The 20,118-nt window shown below is 39.8% G+C and overlaps 1 protein-coding gene across 1 annotated transcript in view; it reads left to right on the forward strand.

Annotated features, from left to right (window-relative positions):
• LOC125331903 (transcription initiation factor TFIID subunit 4-like) overlaps positions 1-20,115 on the forward strand; it is a 148,464-nt gene extending 128,349 nt beyond the window's left edge. Inside the window, 1 exon segment of the mRNA XM_048316310.1 lies at positions 18,330-20,115. Within this exon segment, the coding sequence (XP_048172267.1) occupies positions 18,330-18,497 (168 nt within the window). The 3' untranslated portion in view covers positions 18,498-20,115.
• The last annotated feature ends 3 nt before the right edge of the window (positions 20,116-20,118 follow it).

A 20,118-nucleotide genomic window follows, 5' to 3' on the forward strand; every position in this document is an offset into this window, starting at 1 on the left:
TTTGAGTTAGCAGTTTCTTTTTAAAGCTACATATTTGTATGTGGCCATACTACTGCAGTGAAATGTGTATTTTAAAACTAAATCTGTGTAGTTAATCAGCATCATTTTTCCTAGTGTCAGACACTAATTATTTCTGCTTCATGTTTCTCTTATGTCAGGCTGGAAAATTTAATCTTGGTGGAATCTTACTTCTGAATAAGTACTTACATGAGCATGTTTGTTTGTTTGTTTGTTTTAACTAAATTTGGATTTGTTTGTGTAAACACAAGTCAAGCAAAATGACAAATAACCTTTCAGAACCCACATCTGTTTTAATATAAACGTGGAGATTGTGACATTCATTACAGCACAACAAATGTCTTTGCTGATCAGAGAATACCGTGGGGAGATTTTTTCCATGCAGGCATTCTACCTGTTGTGTTGGCTTGTTCCCTTCCTGCTCGGGACTCTCATCTGGTTGGCACATTACAGCCTTCCATTCCTTCAATAAGCTCTTTGGCCAGCAGCTGGAAGCAGTCTTGGCTGCAAAGATGTCAAGAAGAATGCTCAGAGTCTTGGTTGGCTTTCAAAAAATGATAATTTTGTTAGTTTACTATCAGCAAAATTACCCCATGGAAAGGCAGGGGAGCCTAATCAGTAGGTCTTAAATTTTCAGAAAAGCAAAGTGTAAGATTTTGCTTTACATTTTGGAAACAAGACCCTATTGCCATGTCACTTTTTTTTAATACACCTAAGTTGTTTTTTGTTAACAGAAGAACTATTGTGTTAAAGAGATAGGGGGGGAAAAGAAAAAGTGTGGCTGCCAGTGTAGCTCCTTTAGCACCAATGGAGAGAAACCAGCGTGCTGCCCCGGGTGCCCAGTTTCAGCCACGGACAGATTGGCTCTCTGGTTCTGTGCTGTCTCTGTTGAATTTCTAAGCTGCCCAGTGTTTCCCTGGGTGTCAGAGCAGGGCTCCTGGCTGTGTTCATTGTCCTCAGCACAGGTCTCATCCATTGCCATGAGGAGCAGCTCACTCCCGTGGCTGCTGTGCTGAGGTCTCTGGGAGGAAAAGGAGGGTACTCTGTACAGCTTATCATCCGTGCTTTGGGGTTCATCTTGGTGGTTTTTGTTTTGTTGCTGGTGGTGTTAGATTGGTTACTGTGCCTGTCCCTTGCTGTGTCTTTGTACAGTGAGTATTGTAAGAGGACTCATTTCCAGATGGTCCTTAAAGGTGAATATAGTTACCAGCTGACCAGCATCCATCTCTCCTGCCTGAGACTAACAGAGATGTAGGTATGATACGAAATTCAGGAAGCACAGGAACACTGTATAGGTGACCCAGTATCCCACTAGTTGTTGAGATTTTTTTCCCCTTTTTCATAGCAATTATGATCCAGGCATTTAAAAGTCACTTCAAGAGCAATGTTACTCACATATTGAGGCTTGAAAAATGCAGATATAATTTTCCCTCTTTAAAATTAATTTTTATATATTCTTCTGGAAGAGACAGATTTTGAAAAAGGTCTACAATGTGGCTTAGACTAAAATGTTTGTGTATATCTCTCCCTGCACATGTGCACATATAGACTTATGTGTGTGCTTATAAAATATTTTTTTATTATGTATCTGATTTATTATCAGCCATTTGACATAACATTATAAGCTGTCTCAAACATAGCTGAGAAAATAAAATTAGAAGAGTTGTGTTCTGTGTTTGATGATTATGGGTTGATGGGGTAAATTGGCTCTTTCCAATTGCCAGCATTAACTGCTTGTTGGTGTGTTCTGTGTGGTGGTGGTGGTTTGTTGGACAGCCAGCACACCTGCATGACCATCCAAAGTTTGATTTCCATTTCTCACCTAATGAACTGGCACATAATGTATTATTTATTAAAGCCATGATTCTAATTGATGTTTTGTCTAAGTACGTTGGATTCAGAGAGCACTTTTTGTTCAAAATACTGTTTCCTTTATTGAGTCCCTGCTGCTATCAACCATACGCTGTTAATCTCATGCTATTTATCTCATCTGCCCCAAACATAATTCTTGCCTGTTTCTTTGAATTTATAAATTGTAGAACTGGATTTGCTTTTAAAATCCACTTAAAATTCTGTATTTCAAAATAAGACAAAGTAAGATGATTTTAACTATGACTATTCTGAATATTTCCATGACTTTACACGATACAAAAAACTGCCCTTCTCCAGCTAGCAGTTTTATCTTATTCTACAGAAATAAATGTAGCTGGTTTGTTTTTGTTTTTTTTTTTAATTCTTTAAACATAAATTAATGATAGTTTAATCAGTTTTCTGGCTGTTTACATTTTTTTCCTAGTCGGTTCTGCATCGTGATATTTTTGTACATTATATTATGATATAAAAGTAAATTAATAGCTGTAAAAAGTGACAGAATTCTGCTGTAAGGATGTGCAATATTGTTTATTAAAATTATGCTGTTTAAAGAACATTTTACTGAACTTCATTTTTCTTGAACTGCATACTAATTTTAAAGGTCAGTGTGGTTAGTTACCATAGTAGTGACCTAAAAATAACCTTTCCAGTGTACCTGTATATTTCTGATCTGTAGTGTTAGCATTCAGAAATGTTCTTTCCCTTAGAGTTTCAGCAGCTAAATAAGTTGCAACCCCTTCAGCTATACTCATAAAAATTTGCTTCCAGACAACATGGTCTGTTTATTGTGTAATAATCGAAATGGCACTAAATTGCAATGATTGCTGAACACTTAGGAATTGCATTAACCACTTAACTGCTAAACTATTTTCCATTTTCTTCCTCACTGTGAAGTATTATATTGATTTTCCTCTTAGTTAGAGCTGCTTACTCAACCCCTGAGATGAACAGAATATTTTAGTAACCTCATACACTGTCATATTTTGAGTCAATCAGCAGTGACCTTGGCAAAGAATTTTCTGGAGATTTTTTAAAAAGCTATCAAGTAGAATAGCTGGCAGTGTGCAGCCATATATCCTTACAGAAAATAGAGGGAAACACAAAACGTCTCTGCTAAATGAGTTTAGTACATTATATGGAGGATTAAATCTTTCTCTTCCCCTCTATGCTAGATGGGTTATTTCCTCTTACTTTTAATACACTGCTGCTAAGACAAATGGGTGAATAGTTCGGAGGCCTTATCCAGGGACTTAATCGCAGCCTGTAATGTGGTGCTGGGAGTGTAATTAAAAATCTAAATACAGTGATAAGTGAAGGATTTTAGTAGTGCCATTGTATTCTTGGGGAGTGTTGATTTTTTTTTGTTTTCTAAGTGTTGTTTGTTAACTGAGGCAAAACACAAACATTGGAGCAGCATCAAACTTCAAAGCTCCTTGGTGATTGTTAGCTAAACTGGTTGTTTCCAAATATTTTACTTTCAAATTAATTTCCTTTTTCTCTCAAAGGTTTATAGAGATAAATTCTGGTCGTGTTTCTTTCTGAGAAAACTTGTCAGAAAAAGCAGAGGGGGTTTTGGTTTGCGTTTGGGCGGGGGGGAATTTTTTGGGTTGTTTTTTTTTTTTGGTTTTTTTTTTCCTAAGCAGAACCTCTCTGGAATCTTGCTGCAAAAAAAAAAAAAAAAAAAAAAAAAAAAAGGAGGGGGTGGGAAGGCTGATACAGGTAAGGAAGAGTTAACTAGAAATGGAGCGGGGATGCTGGGGGGCAGCAGTGCTGCAGAACATAGCAGTGTTCGTGCGAAGGCAAGTCATTTCCCGAAACACTGCAGACACATGGCCCGAGGCGGTCTAAAACCTTTGGAGACCAAAATGGCTCGCAGGAGTTAGAAGTAATAAGGTGTTTTTCCCTTCTTTCTCCTTCACTGAAATTCTGTAAGGTTGCTATGCATTACCAAGGAACAATGCCACTATTTTTGTGTTTTATATGGGTATTAAGATCCATTACAATTTGACATTTTTAAGATTGGTTATCCTGTAGTTTGGTGTTAAATTGAAGTTGTTTGTTTTGAATTTAATTCTTTCATTTTTCAAAGGAAAAAAGGCAGCACTGCTGTGCTGATAGCTTACTGAAGTATGCCAGGATTTGATGTTTGAATTTAATGCTTGCTATCCCAAACTATAGGCAAAATTATCTGTAAAAGAAGTCTTGGGTTTTATATTTCTGTTAATATTTTTTTTATTCTGAATGGTGCTTTCTGGCTAGCTTTTCACAATCAGGTTGTAGAAGATACTGCACATCTAATATCTTTAAGGAATACAGTTTCCGGGATTATTTTTTAACACTGTGTTACACACCCAAGTCGTATTGTGCTTAATGCAACCTGCTTATGATTATTATAACCCTGCATGTTTGCAGCAGCTAAATAAACTCCACATCAAATAAATTACTGCAGAAACGTTATTAGGCCAGCAGCAATGTTAAGGACATCTGTTAACTCTTTTTTCAAATGCCCTGTCCTTACTATTTATTCTAAACATTTATGTTGTTAATTACTACTTAAGTAAAAGAAGCAGTCGTGCAGACAAAGCTGTGAAGAGCAGCTGAGGAGGATGAGACAAGCTCATGTCCCATTCATAGCCTTGCTCTGAATGCCACAGTTGCATGCCTGTTTTAGGGTAAACAGTGGTAAATCGGGACAGAGCAATGGATAACTGACAGAGATTGCCATCGAGGTGGTTACAGCAATGGTCATTGCTCCGGCCTTGCCTCAATCAGCATGGCAGAGTCTGAGCAGCTTTCCCCATTTAGGCCCTAAAAGTCTAAGTTGTTATTAGAGCTGGTGAAAAAAAATTTGCTATGAAACTTCCTCTGTCAAAATACATTTTTGTCAAAGATAAAATGTTTAGCAAAAATACATCTGTTTCAAAAACATATTTGTCAAGAAGGTTTCTCAGCTCCGAGATGACATTTCTAGTGAGAAAGTGAGTCTATTGCCGAGTGGTTGCAGCCCAGATCTGGGAGATGAAAGATGAATAGTGCCTTAACCACTGGGCTGACAAGTCTCTCTGCCACTCATGTTTGTTATAATGCAGGATGAAAACATTGTTGAGAATTGAAATGTTTTCAGGCTTAGTCTTTCTTATAAGGTAAAACGTTACACACTAGAACCCAACTCGTAGTTCTTTTAAGTATCAATTCTTTACATTTGAAATTCACCTGAGACCATTAGGTGTTCTGCCAGCTGGCACCAAGAGTGGTCCAGGACTCGTCTTCATTTGTAATTTAGTGAATTGCAGATACCTGATCATGAAAACAAACAGGATGCTGTTTTTCAAAGGTTAGATGGAACTGGAGAGCAACTCTGGTAAATTAAAACAAACAAGCAGTAATAAAAGGACCTGCTGCAATTCTCTAAAGACGGTGTCTAAAAAGTTTCTGTTGGGAAGTTTGCCAGAATACTGAGAGCTTTTCATCAGCGTGATAGAAAAAATAGATGCAAAGTAAGGAATACTCCGTAACTGTGTTTTGTTTCTGTCATCTGAGCAATGTCTGATTCTCAGATTACAGTCTTGTCTCTGAATGAGATTGAAGTAAACCTGTAGTGTATATTTAGAGTATTGCCAGTTCAAGTGTTTTCCTTGCAGTTGTGTTTAGTGTTGGCTCATTGCAGTGTGGCTGTGGAGGATCACAGCTCCAAGAAACCTCTCCTTCACTGATTCACCTGCAGCCAGACTGAGCAGACAAAGGCAGGGCTGACTGCCTGGAGAGCCCAAGGTCCTGGCTGCAGGATGGCTCCTCTCCTTTGTCCTCCTTCCCCTTGGCCACCCCAAGATGCCCAAGGAGGTCTTGGCCCTGCCCGGTGCCTCTCCCGTGGCAGAGATTCCCACAGGTGCTCCCCAGAGTCTGTCAGATAAGATCATGAGTTGGCCAACTCCTGTTTATGGGCCAATGAATTATGCAGCTGGGGTAATTAGATGGTTTTGTTCTGTGAGTCAGGATTATGCTCCTGGGGTGCCACCTAGGAAAATCTGTGAAACTGCATAATAAAAAAGTCATTTTTATGCAGAGGTGGAAATATTTTGAATGCAAAGAAGAATTGGTGGGGGAGGGCAGACCCGATGTCCTCCTGTATTTGGAGGGGAAAAGTGAAGTCCAGTTGTTAACCATTACAGCTCTTATTTCCCTTGCCTTGTACAGCGGGAGGATGAGGCTATTTTTGCATAAAGTCCAAAAGAAACAAAGTACTACTCTCCTCCCCCCAAGTAGGGCTACAGAATATAGATCCATTTGTGTAGCTGGGAAACATGTGTGGAATTATATATTTAGGGACTCTGTATATTTGTATAGGCACTGTATACTATTTGTGTAATAGGACCCAGATTACAATTAAATTCAATATTCCTTAATTAAACCATAGTTTCCATTATATTCTTCAGCTGCGTGTTTTGGAAGACATTTGAGGTAACAGACTAGTATGTAGTCTTGACTTCTCTAACCTCCGTGCCTTATGTTTGTGCCTCAAGATAACACTGAATAACATATTTAAACTGCTCATGTGTGAAAAAGCAAAATTATATCTCACGAACTGATTTCTTCGCACATTCAAAAAATCGAATTCCCCTTTTGTTCAGATACTTAACGGGAACCCAAAAGGAGGGAATGTTTGTGCACAAGATGTGGTATTTCAAATTGGAGAAGATACAAATAATTTTAATGAGAAGGCATTATACTGATTTTAAAAGTTGAGTAATTTTACAAAGGTATTCTTTTACAAATGTAGTTTTCGTTGTGTAGGCATTACAGTCTGGTTCAGTTGATAATGAGTCAGAGAAGTTTACTGAGCTGTTATGATTTACTATTTTGAGTTGAATACAGATATTGTAAAATAGTAATTGGTGATAACCATATTTGATTTTTTCTTCAATTTCATCATCCATAAGAACTGGTATTGTCGAGTGCTGTAGTAAAAAACAGAGGGGCATATTCTTGTGGCTGTGATTAGTATTTATTAAAAATATGTTTTCCATATGTCTGTGTATATGTAATAGTTTTGCATGGGTATGTCTAAATTATACCAAAGCCACAGTCTTTCATGGATTTTTATTACTATGTAGCTATTTTTGGAGTTGCTGTAAATGAAGCAGACTTTAAATTTGAAGGCAGTCCACCGGATGAGCTGTTCTAGCTGGAGCTACAGCTTACTTTCAAATTCCAATATCTATATGACATAGAACTTGATGACATTAGATGCAAGTCTTAAAAGTAAAACAAAATAAAACAATGAAACACCAAAACCAAACCAACAAACCCCAATAGTAATAAAAGTTCCAAATGTCCTCTCTCCATTTACAGAATCTGTCCGGTTTTCTGAACTTTGGATAGAACTTAGATTTATTGCAATAAAATTATCATTTTATTGTTCAATATGATGCTACTGTTTGGGTTTTATGGGTACACAGAATAGCAAGACAATAAGGGGTTATAGTGATGGTGCTGTTTGTGGAAAAACTGAATTAGGCCCATAGTGGGAGGTGGTTAGCCAGGCACAGCCTGGACGTTTGCTCCTGGAAAATACGGAATCCTCTGTAGTTCCACTGAAGGGGATGTCCTTTTCTAAATAAGAGCAGATAGAAACAAAGTACTTTATAAATAAGTATGTAATGGATATGGCAGGATCTTGAGCAATATTTTTCAGAATAAAGAATATTCCGGTTACTGATTTATCTTATTCACTGAAAAAAAAGAAGGCCTGTAGCTCTGAAGGCATAATTTGTTTAAGACCCTGGCCAAATTAAGTCACCTGGGGAGCAGTGCAGGCTTCTGAAGAGCAGTCTATGATCTGGCCATGCATTTTGCTGCAATTTTATTTTAAAAGAGTAAGTAGAAGCCAAGATCTAAGAACTGTGGCAGTTAACGGGAAAAGCTGATATGGGATTATTGAGGTTAGAGTTCAGATAGAACAGATGGTAAAATAGTTATAACCTACTGTACCATATGTTGCTGCTGCACGTGTTCAGGTAGCACATTATGTGTACAGTGTGGAAAGATCAGGGATCCTAGCACAGATTTGTGGAAAGACCAAAAAAGAGCTCAAAAAATTGATTTCATAATTCCAGGCCGGTTAATGAGAAAGATGTAATTTGTTAAACCAGAACTCCAGAACTCACCATTCCAGAAAGGGATACCAAAAATTAGGCACAACACATAACTGCATCTTTTCTAATTCCCAGAAAACTAAAATGAAGCTTGTATTTCAGGAAGTCTGTTTCAGGCTCATTAGACTTGAATTTCTGGGGAAAGTATTTGAAGAAAAAAACAAATTCACAGCACTTGAATTCAGGCCATTAAAAACAGGTTACAATTTGATTTATGATTTTTGTAACTTTTTATCAGGGGCCAGATTGTCAAAAGAGCATGCTGTCTTATTGAGATGCCAGTGAAGTGATAAATTTCTCACTGGAAACAACTGGAGCTTCACTGGGTTAGAGTAAGTCAGAAAACCTGACTGCTGATTTATAATCTCTGCCAGTAATACTCAGATGCTTTTTAAGGAATCTGATGCGATACCATGAAAATAGGAAGGTAGAAGACAGGAAAGAGAAAAAAGGGTTAATCAAGTCAGAAGTACTGAGAGAAGAAGTGAAATAGTAGCAAAGAAGAAAAATGAAGGCAGAGAGTTGTGATTTGGAGTGGTGCTAAAGAGCCTCTGGGCTTGAGATTCATCTCGCATTTTATAATGCTCATGTTGTGTTGTATCATAATGCACTTGCTCCTACTGGAGCTGCTGTGCCTCCCCTCCTACTGCCAATGGTAAAAATAGGCCAGCAGCACCATTCCATGCTATGGAACACACTCGGAATTCCACGCTGTTGTTTCCCTTGGCTCTCACTAATTACTGCAGTAATCCCTCAGTGTGTGCTCCTGTGCTCAGCGCTTGTCTGCTTGGGTGCCCTCTCGCAGCATCTGCTGGGTTCTCACGTTGCTGCAATGCCTTGTGCCAGCTCCTTCCAGAGAGGGGAGTACATTGCACTCCACTGCCTTTTGTTTAACTTAGCCAAAAATATCCCATCATGAGCCTCTGGTTTGAGCTACTACTTTGGTAAAGGTTTTTCTTTTGTAGTTACAACCTTCTTTTTGATATAATATTCATGTTTATTTTGTTTTGGGAGTAATTAGATCTGACAGACTTGTCAGTTTATACATTGACTGTTGTCAATTGTCAGGACCCATCTGTAAGAGCTCTTCAGTATGTATCAGATGATTGATAAGGTGATTTTGTGTCTGGCTTAGACTTACTTCTATAATATATTTTAGGGTCTGTTTTAATTAGAATTGTTTGTAGTGGAGCACTTGATTTTGACTATCTGGTTTTTAATTTATTTTAAATAATTAATAACTATATATATTGGGGGTGATTTTAATAAAGGAAAGGTGGTGATAGTTGTAATATTTACTTGTTAAGTCTTATTTTCTTGAGGTAGTCTGAGTGGTGTTCAAACCTATCAGAATAGGAAAAATGAAAAGTTAGAGATAACTAAGAGTAGAGCTTTAACATCTGAAAAAAATGTTTTCTACATCACTGTGTCTCCTCCATGACCATCTGTAGACTAAAGATATTTATTCTTTATAGAAATTGATATGGATTGCCCAATCATTTTGGTACAGCAAGATACAGTTTAAAGAATCTTCTGGAAAGTTTTCGTGATGCATTTAATCCCACTGTTTATACAGTGAGGTGGATCTGGGACAATTTTGAGTGTGTGAAAGGGTTAACTTTACAAAAGACAAGTATGTTTGGGTTTTTTTCAAATAGCTTAGTTTGAAATTTAAGGTTTATTGTTTGTTGTTGGCTGTGTTGAATATAAGTGTCTTTAAAAGATTGGTTGGTTGCTTTGTGATGAAACGGGCTGGAGGAAGATAAGGATTTGGGAATTCATGAAGAGGGGATTGCAGGGTTCCTAAAGCATAGAGCAAAGTTTAAATTGTCAGTAATGTGTTTATAAATTAAAATTATCTGCTTGTTACTCAAGGCTTGGCTGTCTTATTTTGTCTAATAATGGAGGGAAAGGAAAAACCTGGATTGACATTTAGGGGTTGGAGGACAGTATGAAGCAGAGGGTTGGTTTTGGCAGTTTAGGGGCAGATTAGATAGCGGTCTGATGCTCTAATGCAGAGCAGTCAGAGGTGGTGGAGACATGCAGGTCACCAAGTGTATCAGCTTTGAGTCCTGGAGAAGTGGTCCTGGTGTGGGAGAGAGAGACAGGAACGTGGAGAAGGACTTGGATGGAAGCAGCACTTGGTGACCAGGATGTGAAGAGGAATGTCTTGATAGTGTGGAAGGGGAAGCAGTGCAGGGAGTGGGGGCTCGTTTAAGGTTACTGATGTCTGTAGGAACTTGTTTCCTTTTTGGAGCCTTTTTTCCTGAGAGCTGTTTGTGCCAATCTAAGTTTTTTAAATGTTTTCTGAACAAGCAAGCCACTAACTTAAAAAGAGCCAAGAGTGAGACTTAGCTGTAAGAAATGTGAAGAAACCAAGAACTGAATAGCTGAATGATCTGGTAACTTCTCCCTGCTGAACTCTGTCATTTCTCCCTAATGTCTGAAATGCACCAGCCTTAATTATATTCCATGATATTTGCAGTAATAGAGTGTTAGCTGTCTTCCACCTTTTATTTGCAAATGTTAATGTCTTGTTTCCTGCACACTGGACTGTGTTCCAGCAATGTGTTTATCCTGCAAGATGAAGGTATTAGCATTTAGGGTTTAATTTTATTGCCACTCAATCCAGAGATAACTGCATTGCCTGCTTTATTTTGGTTTGTTTAATGGGCTTGGTACGGGTGAGGGCCCTGCACTACCCTCAATCCACAGAGGAGCCCGTGGTAATTACAGGGAAAGGTTTAGATCACTGTTCAGAGAGAGTGACTAATCCACCAGCAGATTTTACACAGGAATAAAGTCCTAAGGAGCTGGTAGCTCTGTGGGTATTTTTGTCCTTTGTTTGGCAACTGGCACATAAAGTCACTTGATTGGCACTTGCACAGTTGCTGGAGGTGAGCAAGATGGCCAACAGCTGGAAACACAATTATTATAAAGTCTGGGTGTTATACATCATAATTAGGCTTAAGAACCGAAAGTCAGCTGAGATGAATGAGGGCAATTCATGCTCTCAAGAGCTGAGAAAGCGATTTTGTGTTTAAGATTGGGATACTTTTCTCTCTGTCTCCTGCTCTTCCTCCTCCCATGGGAGGGCTGGCAGGACATGAAGCAGCTGTGTGGTACCTGTGTCTCACCTCGATGAGTGCATAGAGTGTTGTGATGCACATGGAAGTGCTGACTTCTCCTCATCAAAACCTGCTGCAAATGAGTCTGGTCCCCTACAGTTGTTCTGCTCAGAGTGTTTTCAGTAAGAGGCAGGCCAAAAAGCAGCCTTTACTGTATGGCAATTATGTATCTTTTAATTAGACATTTAAATAATTAAATTTTACAGTTGTATGTGTCTAGAGATCGATGAATGTCAAGAATATTTTAATTATTTTAAGTTTCAGGTTTTATGAAAGTCACAGTCATACAGGTTAGAAAGGAAAGGGCCACCCACTGTGTAAAACTGAGATAGTTTCAAATTAGTATCAAGTATATTAGAAAAAATTCAGATGGGAATCAAATATGTCTCAAGGAAAATGTGAATCCTGCAAGCTGGGCTGTAGGGCTTCTCCCAAAGTTGGTTTGATGTTTCTTGATTCTCTGTGAGAGAGAATGCAGGGATGTACAGAGTGACTGGGCTGGCGTAATGCAAGCAAATGCTTAAAAAAACCTCAACAAAGCAACAGAAAACAAGAAAAAGCCCCCCAATGTTAGTATTGAAAGATGAGAAGGGTAAAGCACCACAGTGCTTGAAAAATAGCAATAAAAAAATTTGGCAGGATTAGTATTTGAAAGGGAGCAGCACTTGATTAAACATTTGGAAAGCATGCAAGGAGAAGCATTCCAAGCAAAATGAAAATATATGTGTATGATGGAAACAGGATAAATAGAATATTCCACTTATAATTACCACGGCAAGAACGCAGCCTAAACTTAAGAATTCTTAATCAGGTAAAATTGTTGTTGCTTTTAAGTCCAAGTAAGGCAGTGGATTGTGTTGGGTATGAGATGTTTGTGGATAAAGATGTTGGCAGGACCCGTAGCTGCTCTGAAGAGCAGGTTCGTGAACAAAGGAAATGAGACGACCCAGAGCTTGCACCACCAGCGTGTTGTGAGTGTGCTGCAAGGAGCTGGAGGATACAAGGCACTGTGTTCTCATCAGATACCAAACAGGCAGTGGGGGTGCTGAAAGATCTTGGAAAGGTCAAAGGTCTCTGCAGAATGCAGAGCTTATCTCAAAAACCTGAGTTTTTCTGCCTCACATCAGTGCAGTGATTATTCAGACACTGTGTGGATACATTGATTAAGAAGGGAGGATGAGTTGCAGTCTGGTTCCTACCAAGAGTGACCTATTGAGGACTGGGTACTGAAGCACCCATCTCTCTTGAGCAGGTGAATGTCATAGCCCAAAGCCCTTACACTTCATCTTATTATCTGTTGTCATTGGGGCAGACTCCTCTTCTTCCCAGATAGTTTCCCACTGAAATGCCTCCTAGCCTGCTTTTTGCCCCTGCTCTCATTCAGCTGGGGGGGAAATGCTGTCTTAGAGGGAGCAATAAGTGGTGAGATTGGAATTGATGCCCAGTTCCCTCAACTGGAGGATTTTGGTTTGATGCTGCTTTACCAAGCAGGTTTTTTATTATAATAGTACTTGCATATGTGACTTGGCGTAATGTAATAAAGGCGAGGAGCAGGTACATATAAAGTCTTCTGCTTGTAATGGCAGCCCATTTCTTTGGGTTCAAATAACATCAGGTAATTATAAACTGAGGTGATCACATCTGAAGAAAAAATTTTCACTGTATCCATGACTTAGTGTGATTTACCTTCTCCTTATTATTTCTTAATTTAAAAATTACTGCACGCTGTCTTTGAAATGTTGCAATTGTGTTGGTATTTGAAGTACTTGTAAGTACTTGTGCAAATCAGTTTTTCTGATGTTTGTCTGCAGGGCGAGGTGTGTGTTTATGTGCCCAGGGGAAAGGAGATGCATTTGCATCCAGAAGGGTGTAGCAAGTGAACGGGTGCCAAAACAGTCTGTAGGAACAGTTGCACTAAAATAGTACAGGGTGAAAATGTTGGCAAATGAAAATAACCAGCTTCCGAAGAAAGCATGGGATCTACTCCTCCCTGTAAATGCTGCTCATCTGAAGGCCTAAATGATAGCTTTTGGTGATGAATCTTTCTAAAGACACTGGTAGAGTCACCATGTTGCACATATGAAGATGCACGGTATTTTTGTAGATATAATTATATTTCCTATAGCATTGTTAATCTTTGAGGTGCTGATGAACAGTTATTACATTTCTGTACTTTAGAGGCATCTTAATTTTAGGATGTTTCAGTGAAATTGTTACTGTTAGCTTCAGTAGGTGTTGAATTAAACCCTAATTTATGTGAGACAGCTAATCATACATAGTATTATACCTGTTTTTCATGTGCCTCTCAGCCAAAGATCTAATAGCATTTTATGCAAGTAAAAACATAATTGCTGCAGAATATCTCCAGAATGTTTCTTGTGATTCAAGACCTCTTGTTCATAAAAGCAGACTAATAGATACCTTATCTTCCCACTCCTCTGCAGTGCACGGAGCTTGCAGAGACAAAATTCCTGGTATATTTTACTCCATAGATAGCTTGGCTTTGAATTGTTGCTGTATGATTCCCACTTTCAGACTTTGGCTTGAAGTGAAGTCTGCCACAAGGATGTGCCATGTAGCCTGGGAAGAAACCCAGCGGATCTTTTATCATTATTGCCTTGTCTCTGGCTCACAGAGAAGCAATAGCCGCAGATCAAGACTCTGTTCAAAGCAGAGATGTCAGCACTGAATTGTTTTTTGGTGAAGGAAGGATGGATAAAATATTAAATGCAATCTGCTACTTGCCCTTATCTTTCTGTTCCCTGACAAGAATATTGTATTTTATTTCCATGGTTCTGTAATTCAAAGTTGAAGAGATGCAGGTTTGTGAAGAAAAAAAAAAAAATTGTTCAACAGTAGAAATTGTTATAAAAATAAGTGTAGATTCTGTATTACATTTGCTTTCTTCTGTGAAAGCACTTCTATCTCGAGCAGGGAACAGCACATTTTTGGGACTTACCCACTTTGATTTCCATCCACCTGCTGCTGTAACTATTGTAATTTCATGCACAAAGACGCTTCTACTTTGTGAGTGGTGGGCGAGTTTGCCCACGATCATTTTGAAAGAGGTGTGTCTGTCTGCCTCAGTCCCCTTTCCCAGCAGCCTTTAAACATTACAAATCCTTAGGGATCCAGTTGAGTGGTGGGGCCCAGCAGAAGGAGAACAGAGGTAGGAAGGAGCTTGAGATTTTCAGTCCCTACAGCTTCTGTGGGTACTGTTGGCTTGGGTACAGCAAAGAGAGGCTGGCTGGGCTCTCCAGAGGAACAGGCTGCACTGTGAGCTCTGGGGTGCACCTGGCTTGGGGTCACCCATCCCTGGGGGCTGAGGAGCTCCTGCAGCCCTGGGGGCCACGGGGGGACCCACCTGTGTCACCTGAGGATGGGACAAGAGCTGACCATGGAGTAGCTCCGACACAGTTTCCAGATGGGTGAAGGTTTGGGAGGCAAGGGGGACTTGGTGGTTGGTGAAGGGCACACACTGTTCCTGGAGAGGTAAGAGGTGATGCACACTCTGTAGAGGAGCTGCATTTGCTGTTCTCAGTAGTGCTGAGAACTGTGACACAAAGGAGGTTTTGTTGGCCTCTCTGTGCACAGGGCTTGTTGTAGTCTCCCTGTCACTGGGAAAGCGTGTTTCTGTGGCAGACTGTTGTAGCTAGTGATCTACCAAGGCTTCGGTCAAGATTTTATTCTGAACTGTTTATATTTCCCTCTGCAATACAGCAGGAGTTTTCTCATAGAGGAAAATCATGAAAATAGCAAACAGGCTGAGAAAGGTGGCCCAAATGTTGTGTCACATCTGACGTAAATTCAGAATTGCTTCAAAGTATGCATACTGAACGAGTAATTAATTACTCTGATTCTTCTGAAGCCGTAATTTCAAGCTAGGTAGCTTCCAACAGTTGAATTAAGCTTGTCAGTCCAACACTGTTATTTGGAATGCTGTGAGCTCTATCCCCATCAGCTCACAGGGCTGAAGTGCAGTAAAGCTGTTCCGGCAGACAGACTGTGGCTGTCTCAGTGGGTCTGGGATTACAGGTTAACGGAGAGCACAGCACCATGGCAGGGTTACAAATTCCTGCCTGTGATTTTCCATGAATTGATTTTCTCTTCAGCCCTGGCCGGGAGCAGGAGCTGGGGGGAGTCTCAGGTGCTCCCCACCCCTGGAGGCCCGCAAGGAGAGCACAGGAGAATCTCTTCGCTCTCTGCTGTGTGCTGGGCTGTGCTGTGGGATTTGCAGCTGCCAGGTCCGAGGCAGTCACCAGTCCCCAGGTGTGTTACAAGAAAGGATTGAAGGAGCACGGGAAGAGGGGCAGTGGGGAAAGGAGAGGCTGGGAGGGAAGGAGAAAGGAAGTCACTGGAACGCATGTTTGGAAGCTGTCTCAAAATTAAGAGGCACAGAGTTCATACATAAATTACATGGGTTTTTTCTGGTCTGGAATGTCTCAAGTTTTCCTGAAATTATAACTAGAAGTTCACTGATACAAAAACTAGCATTGATGTATATTTGAGTGTGTGTGAAATTTGGGAATAACTTGGGTGTGGCAGGCCAGGAAATAAAGGAGGTAAACAATTTAAAACCATTACTTTTTTTGTTAGAGCTTTTATCTGTGTAACTCTGATTAGTTGCCATAGATACAGACAACACAGGGGCTTGTTTGGGTTGATGAAAAATCTGTCATGCTGATAAAAAATGTGATTTTTCTTGAGAAAATTTTGAATTACTTCACTTCCACTATTCTTGGCCATTATTTTAAACTACACTTGAATTCATGTATTCAATTAAATAATTATGGCATTTAGGAGTCCACTTTTTTATATATAGCATCTGCAGAGTAATTTTGCATACAATGCAGTACCAAACAAACTGGTTTTTAATTTAAATTAGTGATCATATTGACACATATAAATTACTGTTCTATGAGCTTACAGATGTGCTTCTCTATTTCTAAAATAATTTTTATGGGTTTCTTTCACCTTGTGAAACAATTCCAGAACATGATCAGGTAACTGATGGGCTCACAACTGTGGTTACAATGTGCACAGCTTGATGCCATGTTCTGGTGCTGGTTAAGGATATGCTCTTCCTATGTAGAAGTTCAGTATCTCAAGTGATAAATGCAATGAATATGACTTGGCACATCTTAATTCCAGCTACTCTGTCCAAATAGAGAGCAGTTCCTTGCTGTCAATGTAACTCACCTGACTCAAGAAATAGTTTTTTATAAAGAAAAAATGTTAAAAGTTATGCAGCTTTTCTGTGACTGTTGGGTGTGTGTGGGATGCTCCCAGTCCAGAGTGCTAAGGACAGCAGTTTCCAATGAGTTTAAGGTGGCCACATTCATTACAAGTGTATTTGTCACAGGTCCTGTGGTCAGGATGAATCTGAAATGAGTGCTGTGGGCAGGGGAGAGATGCACCATGGTGGGAACAGAGAAGAAGGAGAAGTATTTTTTGAGTCAGCTTGATTTAAAATAAATACACACACAGTGGTTTCTTAAGGACTTAGGAGCAGTGGGCACAGCCCTGTCAGAGTGGGTGCATGGTCAGAGTCCAGTGAGAGGCAGGTCAAGGTATGGTTTTGTACAACCTGTGGAAGACAGAGAGGGAGAGTTTAAATGATTCCGTTTCTTTTAGGAATGCAAAGTGGGGTTTTGGGTTAAAGGCTGAACTCGAAGCAGTGCTGAATACATGGATTGTGCACTGGGCATGTGTTTGGCTGCAGCATGGATGAGCAGCCCTTGCAGCTGCATTTCCTATGAGCAGTGAGGTTCGGTGCTCAATCAATTAATTAACAAAAACTGCTCCATACTGGAGAGCAGAATCCTTTGGCTCAAATGCTCCAGGTGCTCAAAGGTCGTGGGCTTCTCCCTCCATTCCCTGCAAGCTGAGCCACATTCACTGCACTCCATGAAGCCTTTTGTGTTTGTGGTTACAGAACAGGATTTGCCCCACTGCTGTAATTGAATAAGCAGGTATGGGAGAAATAACATGAATAGTGCAGTTCTGCAAGGAGTCAGACTGACTGTGGTGGACAGAGGAAAACAGTGCCATGCCTTACTCTCAACAGACCATGTATGTTTCCCCTGCAACTTTTCAGTAGTAAAATTACCCTTAACTGTATTCTTAATGTCTGGACTCAAGATCCTAGAATAAGTATTTCCTGGGGAAAGAAAGGTAGGTTTGAGCAGCAGTTAAATGTGGGATATTAAAAGTATTGAAAATTTTACCAGATGTCTTAGAGGTTTGAAAAATAGCTTAAATCTTTTCAGTGATTAAAACCTATTTTTCTACGTTAGAACACTTTATTTTGCTACAAACCAATTGGAATTAATAAAAACAGTGGACTCCTATGGATGAAAAAATGGCTGAACATGTGTGTGCATCAGGTTTGAGTTTAAACTCCATGAGTCTGCAGGGGCTGTAATTATGTCCTTTCCTTTTCTAAATACTCAGATCACTGTGTTCCCAGGCCCAGTTTAAGAATTTTCTCTCTATATACAAAGCCAGGATGAGGTATTCAGTAATTCACTACCAATGAAGCAATTAAAAAATATGTAATTGTTTAACATAGCTGTAGAAACAGGTACACTAATGTTTGTGTTTATTATCACACAATGTCTGAGTCTTTGTGATTTTTCCATTTAATTTTTTGATTGTTTGCTTGCGTTGAGTATCTCCCCACACTGAGCCCTTCTCTTCAGCAGACCCAGAGGAGAGAACTGGGGTCCCTCTGGGGACATCCCAATATGCCACTCACCTGTTCCCAGTCCTTGGATGAGCAGTAGGATTGTGCACACATTTGATATCTTAATGGCCTTACCTGCTGAAAATAGTTTTCTTCTTAAAAGGCTCCTGAATTTAAACTGGTCAAATATGTCTACAGTGAACATGACTGTAGCAGGATGGATTTGTCCCGAGTTGTAAGTGACCAAGGTTTAGCCTCATGTGTTTGCACTTGTGGCCTTTACTCAGGTTAACCTGGTGAGAGACTCAGAATAGAAAAAATAATAATAGTAATAAACCCCTCATGTAATGTTTACAGAATGAGGCTCATAATGATGCATTGAAGCTGTTTGAAAAGAATCCAGCAGCTGTAGCCCTGGGAGAGGAGGAGGCCCTTTGCTGCTGAGGACTCATGCTCTGGTGTGCTCTCTTGCAGGGTGTGGGGGTGTGTGCTGGCAGCCAGGCCGGGCTGGGCACGGCCTCCCCCCGGCAGTACCCCCGGCAGAAAATCACGCGCGTGAACCTCAGGGACTTCATCTTCTACATGGAGCAGGAGCGAGAAATGAGCCATTCTCTGCTGCTCTACCGAGCTCTGCTTAAATAAAGCCAACAGTTGTACTGATTGCTCCACAGAAGCTCAACTTGCATTGAAAGCTGTCATTTTAATGTGCCTTCTATTTTTTTCAGAAGTCAATGTTCCAGTAATTTTGTTTTGTAAAATTGTCAGACACATGCAATAAATTCCCTTTATGTAAAAAATAAAAAAAATATATATATATAAAAACCACCAAAAAAAAATGTGCAAAAGGTTTTAAAATGTTAACTCCACAAATAAAATCAACATTGAAGTCTTGCTCCATTTGGCCATTTTAGGTAAGGCTGAAGTAGCTGATGTTGAAGTTACACAAATGCAATGGCTCACCTAAACCATCTCCTGGCCAGGACTGGGACAGGTTCACAGGGGTGGGTCCCAGCCATGGTGTTCACCTGTGTGTTCACTCGTGCTGGGTTTGTTTTGTTTTCAGTTTACTAGCACTGTCTTACTAACCATGGTGATACCTGTTGCTATTTTAGCTTAGTTATAATGGCAATTTTTTGCACAGCCAAGAGACTAGCCACTGCACACTCCCACAAATTTTATATATTTAGGATTTTTGCTTTTACTGCACAGCTCATTTCCTGAGCCATTTGCTGAACCAAATCTTAAGTGTATGAAATCTGTGTGCTGGGTCTCAGCTGAGTTACCTTGACTTGCTTCCAGTTGTTTTCTAAATCTCATCAACCTTTTGCGCATTTGTAGCAGCTGGTTAGTAACAGGATTCAAAGCTGGGTTTTATTTTCTAGAAAAATACTAATTTATTTATTGCAAAGAGTATGGATTAATGGTGGTTTTAAAAGATAATATTGTTCAGTAAAGATTTTAGAGTATTCTATATGGATTTTTAAAGTCACTGTAGAGGTTTCTGGGGGCCGCTTCCACTCCTGGAGTGGGGAGAGCAGGTGAGCCCAGGCAGCCTGGTGCCACCTGGAGCAGGGACACCTTTGCCTTGGACAACTGGACCAAGGCCTCCAGTCCGGAGAGGCTCCTGAACAGGCACGTGACTTTAAGCATAAGGAGCAGCTGTAAGTACCTAAAGGTGGGGTGAATGCCTTTTAAATGCTTTGCTGAAGCAGAATTTGGGCCCACACGGAAGCCAAGCGATGTCAGTGTGAGCCTGTGAAATGGGGATCGAATAGGGCACGAACAGGCAGGTGGGCACGAGCTGTGCTTCAGAGCTAACAGTGTTACCAGTCACCACAGAAGGGACACATTTGCTTATTTATCTTTTCCATTTTTACTATGTTATGCTTGCCACTTTTTTGAGGCAATATTTTTTTTGATGGGAAACCATAGCGAAAGCACAAATAGAACTATTTGTCCAATAGTTTTAAAAACAAAGGTTTTAATTATTTTTTAAGGTTTATGAAAAGCAGAAGAAAATTTATACTGCTGCTATTTAGCCAAAAGATTATTCATAAGGTATTTAAGGCCAGGAAGTGTAAAGTTACGTTTTAAATGTATTGATAATTTGTACATATTGTTAATAAAGGCCTTGTGTTTATTAGAGTTACGTTATTTTGATGATTTCTGTACATACTGGTAAATACCCCCAATTTGTGTGAAAACATACTCCCTTATTTGTACTTATTTTGTAAAGAAATAAAACAATTTACTAAAGTAACAC

The sequence above is a fragment of the Corvus hawaiiensis genome, chromosome 12, assembly GCF_020740725.1.
Source record: "Corvus hawaiiensis isolate bCorHaw1 chromosome 12, bCorHaw1.pri.cur, whole genome shotgun sequence".
NCBI lineage: Eukaryota > Metazoa > Chordata > Aves > Passeriformes > Corvidae > Corvus > Corvus hawaiiensis.